This window comes from Cucumis melo, chromosome 9 (assembly GCF_025177605.1).
Source record: "Cucumis melo cultivar AY chromosome 9, USDA_Cmelo_AY_1.0, whole genome shotgun sequence".
Taxonomy (NCBI): Eukaryota; Viridiplantae; Streptophyta; class Magnoliopsida; order Cucurbitales; family Cucurbitaceae; genus Cucumis; species Cucumis melo.
Genome location: NC_066865.1, coordinates 1,656,065 through 1,668,107, shown reverse-complemented (window position 1 = coordinate 1,668,107; position 12,043 = coordinate 1,656,065). Strand labels below are relative to the sequence as shown.

The window sequence follows — 12,043 nt, the reverse complement described above, 5'->3', positions numbered from 1 at the left end:
TTGACACAAAATCTTTTTTTTTTCTCTTTTGATGTAAATGAGATAATGATGTTGATTAAACTGTTATCCAATAAGCCAACATTAAAATAGAGAGTTTGAATAGTCATAATTTTTACAAAAAATAATACATACAAGATTAGGTTGAGGACAAAAAGCCTTTGGTACAAACGACAATTACAATATATATATATATCTAAATAATTGTATATTCCAATGGGACATAACAAAGAAAAAAATAAATAAACAAAAAGGAATTGAATGGCAGAGGGCATAGCAGTCAAACATGGACAAGAACAGTAATAATGTTACAACCACAAACATTGTTGGTAAGAACAACAACACAACAATTATAGAGCATCTTGGCAGAAATTGTACTAATGATCATAATGTTTTCTCTACAAACTTTAGTACTATGTGTATTTATTATATATCTACGTTTTCAATATGATCTAACGACTATTATTATGTGTTATATGTGGATAAGTAAAATAATTTTTGATGAGAATGTATGAATTTTTTTTGCTATAAAGGGTTATGTGGCAACTACTTTCTAATAATTTGTTCGACATCTACTGATTAAAAAACTATAAAGCAAAGATTTATGAGAGTTGATACTATAGTATTGATACGAAAATTAGATTAGAGGATTAATTCTTCAAACACGTGTTAGTTGAACCAAAACACGTTTTTGAAATATGAATCAAAATTAAATGTATACGTGATTTGTAATGATGCTCGGTTGTTCTTTCAGTGTTTACTTTAGTTTGTGTATAATAATTTTATGAGATTCAGATCATATAAAATTATTTTATAAATTATAAGTTTAATCACAAACTTTCACTTTGTGTGTTTATTAGGTTCCTTATTAACATTTGTTTAATTGATAATATATCCTTGAAATTTTATTTTTTGTGTCTACTTATATTCGGTAGTCTAAAAGTTAATTCATGGATATATTTTATATAAATTAGTTAGAAGTTTAGGGTATAAGAAGGTTAAAAAATTCAATTTCATGCCTAATCGATAAGATAATCATAAAAATGTTAAATCCATCAATGATCTAATAGCGTCATGGATGATTTTGGATCAAATGACGTGATTCATGATCAGACAATAATGGGACAATATTTATGCACTCTCCTTACTAAAACCAAAATAGCTAAGGGCAAAAGTAGGCTCAAGAAAAAGTGCTTAGCCTCAACCAACCCTGGCCAAAGGCCAAATAGAGAATATCTCTTAGCCCGAAAAAAAAAAACCGAAGATAATCCTATGAAAATTTGGAAGACTAAGTCAATTGCTCCTATAAATATATGATGATGACACCAAATGAAGAAGGAAGTTCATTATAACACTTTTAAGTTGTAACATCGTGCAAATCTTCCTATTTTAAAAATCATATTCTTTCCTCAGTTGTAAATTTGTAGTTGGTATCACATAAAAGTAAGGTGCGTTTTTTCAAATCTAAATTGATATCAACAAATAGCCTTTTAAACAGAAAGATATAAGAATTTATTGAAAATTTTAAAATTTGTAAATCTATTCACATAGATACAACTAAACTTAATCAAAGTAAACTTAATTTAGTTTCACAATTGTCATATTAATTAAAACTGAAATACAATTAAACTTATAAATTTCTTTAAAGGAAATTATCATATATCAAAAAAACTTAAATAAGCTATAGAGAATTTGATAAATTTTATTATATTTTGTAAATAGTTTCAATATTATGTTATTTTAAAAAATATTCCTTCTTTTTAACAAATATATATTAACAATGACATCGATACATGTGACTTACGAATCATACGTTTAAATTTTTTTCCTTATTATTGATTAATAAAATTGTTCGATATATAATGATTTGGTCGATGGATTAATTATCAATCCTTCCCACTATTTGATTGAAAAAAGATGGTCATTGTCCACAAATTAATGACTAATTATAATGCCAATTGAGAGCATTTGACCCCACCTTTCCTTTATCCATACCTTTTGTTTGCCTACACATTGAAAAGTATACCATAGAAAAAAAAGTGTTTGGTACAAAGATGACCCCATGAAAGAGCTAACTATACTCTTTCATAACCTAACTTTCATTTTCATATTTTTGTCAAGTGGGTCCCTTTTGCATTTCAAAAATAATTATCTATTTTATTTTGTAAATCATTGCTTCACATTAACATAAGATTCAAATAATATCTTAAAACTAAATTACATAAAAGATAAAAAGTAGCAACGTTTTAGCTACGTTTAGAAGCAAAGAGAAAACAATTTACTGTAGAAAGAATATGATTCAGATTGTAAAATAAGAAGCGCCGATAAAATTTGAAAGTTTATATAGAGCACTTCAATAAATCCTAAAGATCATAATCATAAATAGCACAAATAACATACATATAAATACAATTTGAATGACAACAGAACACTAGATAACAAATTCATGACATTTCAATAATATATATATATATATATATATATATATATATATAGACGTTCTAAATGCTTAATCAATAAGCTCGTGTTGAATATATAAGTTTTTCTTTGGAACATTTACAATTCTTCGTAAAATTGAGCTTATAAACACTATGTCCATCCTCAACATTACTTATTTATTATTTACATTCTAACCATGGTTTAAAAAACTAAGCCCTATATTTTGAAAACAATATATATATATATATATATATATATATATATATATATATATATATATATATATAACTTTTAAAATTTTGGTTTTGTTTTTTGAAATTTAACTAAGAATTTCAACAATTGTATTTAAAAAAAAAAAGATCGAAATGTGATATATGCTTAATTTTTTTTTAAAAAAAAAAGCAAAAAACAAAAACGAAAATTAAACACTTAACCAAACGATGCTTAGTTTTGCTGTAGTTTTAAATCCAACCGAATCGAAACTTCATTAAAAGTTGAAATTTTTAGTTGGATTTTGTCTTATTTGGATGAAGGCCTTTAAAATTTACAACTAACCCCATAAATGATTTTCACAATCTCCCCCCCTTTAAAATTTCACCATTTGAACACAAAGTAACACCAATTAAATGTTCTGTTTTTAGCTTTGCCACAATATAATGAATTGTCGAACTTTTACAAGGCAATTCAATTACTTCAATTATGGAAGTGTGTATGGTTTCCACTCTCTCTTCCCTTTTCTTTGACCCCATTTCTTCAATGCAATTCCTTACCCCAACGAAAAAATCCCACTTCTAGTTCTCTCGAAGTAAATGCACTCGTTAGTTTTCAATTTAATTATATACACATTTTAGAGATAGATATCGTAAATCGTAGAAAAATGTTATGAAAAATATTTAAAATATTTATCACGATCCCAATCGAATCTCATGTTCGAACTAAAAAAATAAAAGAATATTATTCTCTAACATACTTAAACTAGAATGTTATTGTAACACAAAATATAGTAATAATTGAATTCTATGTCTATGAGTGGTCAATTTTAAGTTTGATTGAAATAGAAATACTTTTTCGAGACATAAATTATATAAAACACTTTTTGAAAATTATATTCTCCCACGTAATTGGCAAAATAATTGAAGTAATAATGATACATATGGTACCTTTTCACACTCATTAATTAATATAGATCTCTATTTTATACAACATGTAAATAAATACTAAAATAAAATGGTTAAAATCATTCCTTAATCATCACAATTTGACTTTATTAATCTTTTGGATTTTTAATAATTAACTTAATAACAATGGTATAAAATATTTTAACTCATTAAAATTCAAATCCCTCGTTGTTTATCGAACCAAAAGAAAAAAGTAATATCATCATTTTTAATATTTGATTTCGAATCTTCTCAAATTATTGCGTAAATGAGTATAGTAATTGACTTAAGGTCATGAATGTAAATACAAATTCGTTATTATTGTCTTAAGGTAAGAGTATAAGAATTTAAACTTTTTTTTTATAATAGATTATATGGATGGTGTTTCGTACAATTCATGAACTTTCAAGTTTAATTTATGTCTACCATAATATATTCTACGCGTTTTAAAATTTATAAACCTATTTAAGCCCAAACTTGGATTGTTAGAATCGTATAAGACACAACGTTTGATATATTTTCCTTATGTTTCCCAATTACTCCTCACAATTTATTTGTGTACGGCGATAAAGTCTGTCATCGTGTTAGGGCAACACACAATTCATCCCTAATGCAACACGTTATAAAATGTGTATAGTTTACTATACAAATATATATTTTTTCATCGCGGCAAAGAAGACCATCGCGTTAAAATCATTCACAATACATTTCATATCATAGCGAGAACATGGCGAAACGAAAAATGGACTCGTAAGACGTAAAAGTCTATGAAAAAGAAGGACGAGTTGAAATTTGTGGAAATAAGAAAAGGTTTTGGAAGAACGAAGAATACATAAGAAATGGTTTTTAAAAAAATGATGTAAGGGAGCGGCGAAACCAATGAAAATACAGCGATTTGCCAGCCTTATCACTGCATCCAAACACCACCACCTAATTCATGGTCATTCCCCCACATAAACCCACTACCAAACAAACCCCTTTTCTAATTTTCTCATCCCAATTTCTTTATTCATTTACTATATAAAAACATTTTACTTTCATTCTAACAATTTTATTCCCTATTCTTTTTTTTTCCCCATAGATTTAATGGATATTATTTCATGTAAATTTCAATAAATTAATTATATATAGTTTGATAAGAAAGTAGTATAGCAAACAATAAAAAATGAAAAATAGTAGCAAATCGAAAGTTTTGAAATAACATTTACTGAACCTAATTAGAGACTTTTAAATAGTGTTTTACTGTAGCAAGGGGTGGTTATTATAGTTATGGACAATATTTGTTTTAAATTACCTTTTAGTTTTTAGAAACTAAAATAAAAATAGTTATAAAATGAAACTTTAAACACGCTAAAAGACTAAATTAACAAAGGTAGCTATTAGTACTACCAAAATACATAAAGAAAGAAAAACTCTTTTTGGTCCTAAAAACAAAAACATAAAACATCACGAAGCTAACAATTTTAGTTTATAATGATCGAGGGGTTTAGAAAAATTAAAAAACAAAAAACAAAAAAATTGACAAAATATTTTTTTGTCAATTCTATTGAATTTTTATCTTTCTACGGAGGGTAAACAATTTGCGTTTTTTAAAGATTTCGAAAAAAAATTCCTTTAACATATGTCATTTCAAATTCACAACAATTTATTATTTATCATTTTTCATCTTCAACAGTAAAGAAAAATTTCATCCAAATTGAAAGCTAATTTTTAACTAAATAAATACATAAAATCTTAAATTTTTTTTTTGAAAAACATGAGTAATTCAAAACGAAATGAAAATGAGATTACGAGACGCGAGAAAGAGAAAGTTGAATTTGGAAATTATTAAAACAAAATAAAAGTTGTATTCAAATCGAGTTTAAAATACTGAATCAAATCAAAACATGAGTTTTTAATTAGAATATGTGTAGTAAATAGAAATAAATCTGAACAAAATTATTAGTCCACAAACAAAAAGGTAAAAGAAACTAAAAAATTTAAAACTTTTCATAAAAGCTGGTAGCTGTTTTTTTATCAACATTAACCAAAAAGTGTCTTTTTAGATTCTAAAAGAAGCAATTTTTAACAGAAGAGAAAATTAAAAAGAATAATAGAAAAAAGGTCCGTTGTTGTGCTTTGCCTGTGACGCAGTAAAAACAACAACCCAATCTCTGTCCTCCGCTCATCCATCTCCCTACCCTACAAGGACACGTGTCATTCAGTCAATGAGCTGTACTTTTTCTTTCTCACACATCACTGTCACCACTGGACTCCCCCTCCTCTCCCTTCCGGCTCCTCTCCCAATAATTCCCGCACGTGCTTCCACCCCCATCCCCTTCCCCGCCGGAAAAACCTCCATTTTCTTTTCCATTTCTTTTCCCACTTTCCGACCTCAAATCCCCCCATTTTCCCAACCCTAATCCCACATTTCCATTCCTTTTTTATTCTTCCTTAAGATTCATCACCACTCAATAAACAAAAAAAAAATCCCACCCCGGATTCTTCTGTTTGTTGTTTTTATGTTTTTCTTCTTTCTCCTGAGATTGTTTTAAGGGGTATTGGGTAATGTTCAGTGTTTGTTTGATCTGAGGCTTTTTTTTCTTTTTTGTTATTGGGTTTTTTTTTTGAATTGGAGATGGGGACGGTAACATCGTCCATGGCGGCGAAGTTTGCGTTTTTTCCTCCGAATCCGCCGTCGTATAAGGTGGAAGAGGTGGAGGAGGGTAGTGGGAAGTTGGTGATGACGGAGGTAGCAACGAGGGGAAATGTTGATGTTTTGAAGCTTAGTACAAAGAGAGGGAACCAAGTTGTGGCTCTGTATGTAAAGAATCTATCGGCTAATTTAACGTTGCTTTACTCTCATGGGAACGCTGCTGATTTAGGGCAGATGTACGACTTGTTTGTGGAGCTTAGTGTTCATCTTCGAGTCAACTTGATGGGGTTTGTGAACTTTTTGGTTTATGCTTTGTATTTAACTGATGTGAATCTGGGTTTTTTTTTTTTTCGAAAGCTGTTTTTGTCATTATGTACATCTTTTTCCTTTTTAGGTACGATTATTCGGGATATGGTCAATCTACTGGAAAGGTATGAAGTCTTATTTTTTTTCGTGTCGATTTGATTCTGTTAGTAACTTTTGTATAGGATGGAAATCTTTGGAATCTCGGGATCTATGGCTTTGTTTTTAGCTTTGTCTGTTCTATCATAGGAAGAGAAGTTAAGACTATTATGATTTGTTTCTTGTCATGCTGCTTAAAAGAGGGATTATTGAAGGGAGAAGTGGGAAGAAATGCTCTCTGTTTTCTCTGTTTATGCTTCCAAATCCATGCCTTTCCTCTTCAATTAAAACTGATGGGTGAGGAGATCTTGTTAATTTTTGAACCTACAGATGATAGGGAGTATCAAGAATACTACAAATGACTAAATATACCATGTTGAGTAAGTTTGAGCTATCTTTTTGGTTAACTAAAATTTGCATAGTATCTTTTGAGTCGAAGATTCTTTTCTGATTGAAATTTGAAGTCTGGGCTTTAGTGTTCTACCGAATTGGATGTAGCTGACTTTTCTTTCTGGGATTCTCCCTTTCTCCAGCCAAGTGAGCAGAATACTTATGCAGACATTGAAGCTGTGTATAGATGCTTAGTGGAGAAGTATGGGGCAAAGGAGGAAGATGTTATCTTATATGGGCAATCAGTTGGCAGTGGACCCACTTTAGATTTGGCTACTCGGTTACCGAACTTGAGGGCGATAGTTCTTCACAGTCCAATCTTGTCAGGTGTTCGAGTCATGTATCCAGTGAAGCGAACATTCTGGTTCGACATTTATAAGGTGTAAATTCATTAATTACTAAATTTTACGTAAGGTTATGTTATGAAACTGAATTTGATGGTCATTTCTTCCATTTTTCTATATTGCAGAATATTGACAAAATCCCATTGGTCAATTGTCCAGTTCTTGTAATTCATGTGAGTATCCTTTCGAACATCTGGTGATTACTAAGATCTTGAATGCTCGAAAATGTGGACAGTTGGTGTACTGTAGAGTAGTAACAAAGTAAGCCCTCAAACATTGTTTGACTCATTGGCGGATTACCATAAAATTACATTCTTAAATGCTATTGAAAAGGCTTATAGGTCTTGGTTATTTTCTTCTGAAAAAAATTTACGTATTAGGAGTGTAATTATCTTGTTGTAGCAATTAATTCGAGCAAACAGTTAAGACACTATATCCACAACTAAAAGGGTATGATGTCAGAATCCCCTTTCCGACATATTGTCGATCACAAAATGCTCTCCCTGCAGCATTGTATTTTGCTATTTCGGTGGCCTTTCTCCTACTTTCTGAAACATATGCAATGCAAAATCAAAACCAGGCAAATAGTGCGAGTTAATAACTTAAAATTACTCCATTTGAAACAATACTCTCTGTTGTCCTTAAGAGTTTGAAGACCTTTAACAGTTTGACACCCATTTGTTAATGTAAGTTTCATAGGTCATGCATTTAGCTTTTTAAGACCCACCGTAGAAACTAGAAATCATTAGAAGCTCAAGGACAAAATGAAAGGCCTTTTGTTATTCGTTGCGTCATAGTTGTATTCCTGCTGATTTGGTGTAGAACCTGTAAAACATCTTGCGAGACAAATACTTTGGAGTTGGAGAAATAGCTTTTGGTTTGGACTTCCAAATTCTTTCATACCTTCCATTTCAAAACATAGTTGTGGTTTATTGTGGTAATTTTGCTGTATCTCATTGCTAACTTACCAACATGAGCATATTTCAAGTACTGATCTAAATTTGTATTATCAACCTTGAGGGTACCCTGCATATTGTAAAAAAAGAAAAATCACTACTATCTCAATGAATTTAACTCACTCGATTGAGTGGATTCTAGTTAACACATCGCCTTAATAATATAAAAGACTTAATTTTCATGTTTGAAGCATGTCATGCGGCAGTGTAGAACGAAGAGAAAAGAGACATTAAATTCAATGCTGGACTTGAGGTGGATGTAAGCTGTTTCTTTTGTTCATATGTACACAAGTGGCGACTGCGTGTTTCATTTTGATGTATATGCCTGCCTGATATGTGATAACAAATATGAGCCTTGAATTAACTGGTTGAACCTATTTAGCATATTTGACTGTTTCTTGCATGTTAAATGATACACCATCGGCCATATGATTGATTACTGGAATCTACCTTACAAATGGTATTATATGTATTTTCTCGTGTCCTGCTAGGGGACTGCTGATGAAGTTGTTGACTGGTCCCATGGAAAACAACTTTGGGATCTTTGTAAAGAGAAGTACGAGCCGTTATGGATAAAAGGAGGAAACCATTGTGACTTGGAGCTTTACCCGCAATACATAAAGCATCTCAAGAAGTTCATTTCTGCCATTGGGAAATCACAGCCTAGGAGCGGACCTGGACTACTCGCGAATCAGCTCGATATTCCACGAAACAGCACTGACTTCAGAGAAAAGTCTAGACCCAGCACAGATCAAAGAGAGAAAACCAGAATGAGCGTTGATCAGAGAGAAAAGCCAAAGATTAGTACGGACTGTAGGGAAAAAGTTAAAGTTGCAAATGGTAATGGAGACAGGTCAAGAAAGATGTTAGATAGACCGGAGAAGTTGGCGACTTGTGCAGACCAGCCAGAGAGAGCGAGGAACAGTATTGACCGGTCTGCCTACCAATTTTCTCATAGCTGAAACTCATGCTGTCATTTTGCTATCCTCTCATTTCTTTTCCCTGAAGTTCACTTCATAGCATATCCATTAACATGTTTACAATGTCTTCTGATAATTTTGAGCATTGTACTCTCTTGCAGGTTTGGGGACATGGTGAGATCGGTTGGATTATGCAATATAGATTGTTTCAAACCCACGGCGACTCATGTATAGCAGAGCAGTTTACTCGAGTCGAAGCTTAATTTTCGTGAGTGTTTAACTATTTGTTGGTTGGTTTGGTTGAAGAAGTCTAAAAATCATTGGTTTTCACCATTGAAAGTAAAGGTAGGAAATTGATTTAACCAAGGAGTATTTATGCATCTTCTATATGCTCACAACTAATAAATCTAACCCTTCTCCCTTCCTTTCAAAGTTTGATTGTGTATGGTGTGTGTTAACTTTGTTACCATTTCCAACTCTTATAGAAATGGAGTTTCCTTCACAGGTTTGTCATTCAAACTCTCTACACAAAATGTTGTATTTTTTTCCCCCTTCGGGAAAATGAACAAGTTTGGAATGTTCTTACTCTTCATTTGGGAATGTAAAATCTAATTTGAACTTGTGTTGGAAAGGGAAAATATGAGAAGTATTTTAGTTTGTTTTAGTATTTCATGTCACTATTTTTCCCATTTATACTTTAGCCTACTCCGTTTTTTTTTGTTTCAATTGGTACAACCAATTCTTAGAATGTTGTTGAGTAGAGGCTTGATTGAAACTTTTTGAAAACATTAAAAATGAGATTGAAGCTCCATGGTTTTAGATTAGTTAATGTGTATTGTCTTTGCCATTTTGCCATTTTACCTCCTGGCTCTTGTTTAGTCTACTTTATATTAACAAATATTAATAGAAATATATGTTTTTTTGGTTTGTGCCAAGCAACATTGATAGAGAAAACGATGTAATAAATTTACATCATAATTACGGGGTAAAAAAGTTGTATTCTTTATTTCGAGTGAGACTGTTTAATCATAAGGCAAAAGATAAATTTCTCTCTAATTTGTCCTAAAAGTTTGAGTTTGGTTGATAAAGGTACTTTAAAATTGTCTATACAAAAAAAAAAAGTGTTCACTCAAAATGAGCTCTTAAACCCACAATTTACCCAAAACAATATATTAGGTTAAAATTGGGAGGCAAACAAAGTAACTCGTGCTCTTGTAACTTTGACATCATCTTGTAATCATTCTTATATTATTATTTTTGATCAGTATTGACAAGAAGAGTATGATGTAATCTCTCTTTTACTTATGTTAGCCTAAAAACGCTTAAGATTGAAAGAATTAAATATGCGTGAGTGGCTAGATGTTGCCTGTAATTAAACGAAAAATACTATTATTGTTTCAAGTATAAATTCCAAAATGTTACATGTTAGTTATTGAATTTAGTCTCAATTTAGTTTTTTTTTTTAATTTCGAAATGAAACAATTATACTATTGAGATTCGAGACCAGTTTCAATCTCAATTTTTTTTCCACCTAAATATTAAGCTCAGATATTAGCATCTACTATTAATTATTTCAAACTAATTAAAATAAATAAGTTGCTTTTCTTTTTTACTATTAAAATTAATTTTAACATTTCACTCGTTCCATTTCATAATTATTTTTAAGGTTATTCTCAAATATAACAAAATTAATCAAAAGATATACAATATAAAGATCACGGTGTTAGACTATTATTTAATTATCATGGAGATGAGACATTTTCAAATATAGCAAATTAAATCAAAATATTTATAAAAATATATCAAAACGATTCATTATCGACAGACTATCTATTAATGTCTATTTATGATTGATAGAATATGAAACTTTGGTGTAATTTATAAGTATTTTCATAAGACAATTCTTCCTTTACTTACTGCATTAACCTAAAAATATCCATAGATTATAAAGAAACAATTTTGATGAATAAATCTCAAATTATAAAATTGAGGTCTTTTAAAAAATATAACAAAACGGCAAAATATTTACATTATTAGAACAACTTCGAAAACGGAAATAGCCTAGCCCATCATGTAAAATACAAAAAATACCCCGACAAACTAGATATGCGTACTATCTATCATGTCTATTTAATTTTGATGAATAATGTCTATTTAATTTTGTTACACGATTTTTTAATTCTTTTACATAATTTAATTTTTTTTACCCATTGTTTATTTTTTTACACGATCTTCTATATTTGACTATTCCAATATAAACGATTTCTTTTCAAGATTCTTTATATCATTTATTTTTTTTACACGATTATTTTTTTTACGCAATCATTTACATTTTGCTACTCTAAATGATTTTTTTCAATATTTTTTATACATAATTATTTATTTTTTTACGCGATCATTTATTTTTTTACACAATTGTTTCTTTAAATTCTTTTAAATTTTACTATTTTTTGTATACGATTGTTTAGATTTAGTTACTCAAATGATTGTAAAAAAGGAAGACGATCGAAAGAAATAAAAAAAGGAAAAGAAGAAATAAAGAAATTGCAAAAGAAAAAAGAGAAAAAAAAGAAAAACGACGAAAAAAATCGAACAACAATGAAACAATCGAAAGGAAAAAAAAGGAAGGAAAAGAAGGACTATGAAAAATCCCTAAAAAAGAGAAGAAAGATGTAGAACAAAGTAAGAAATAGCAAATTTTATGAAATTTGTTACAAATAGTTTAATATTTAGTTACATTTATGAAAAATTTATGTGTAAAATTTCCTCAACTTGAAATTGTGTCGGGAAATATTTGTTTTGC

General features: G+C 29.9%; 1 protein-coding gene across 1 annotated transcript; it reads left to right on the top strand.

Moving 5' to 3' along the window:
• Positions 1-5,869: 5,869 nt before the first annotated feature.
• On the top strand, positions 5,870-9,759 carry LOC103498555 (uncharacterized). Its single transcript, XM_008461188.3, has 6 exons — positions 5,870-6,515; positions 6,623-6,659; positions 7,164-7,400; positions 7,490-7,537; positions 8,812-9,254; positions 9,402-9,759. Exons 1-6 carry the CDS (start codon positions 6,211-6,213, stop codon positions 9,472-9,474), a joined length of 1,143 nt encoding a protein of 380 aa, XP_008459410.1. The 5' UTR covers positions 5,870-6,210; the 3' UTR covers positions 9,475-9,759.
• The last annotated feature ends 2,284 nt before the right edge of the window (positions 9,760-12,043 follow it).

Bases quoted from the DNA above. Each gene is read 5' to 3' on its own strand.
- LOC103498555 (XM_008461188.3), top strand. From the start codon at position 6,211: ATGGGGACGGTAACATCGTCCATGGCGGCGAAGTTTGCGTTTTTTCCT. The intron at 6,516-6,622 runs GTTTGTGAACTT...TTTCCTTTTTAG, and splicing joins CTTCGAGTCAACTTGATGGG to GTACGATTATTCGGGATATG. The intron at 7,538-8,811 runs GTGAGTATCCTT...GTGTCCTGCTAG, and splicing joins GTCCAGTTCTTGTAATTCAT to GGGACTGCTGATGAAGTTGT.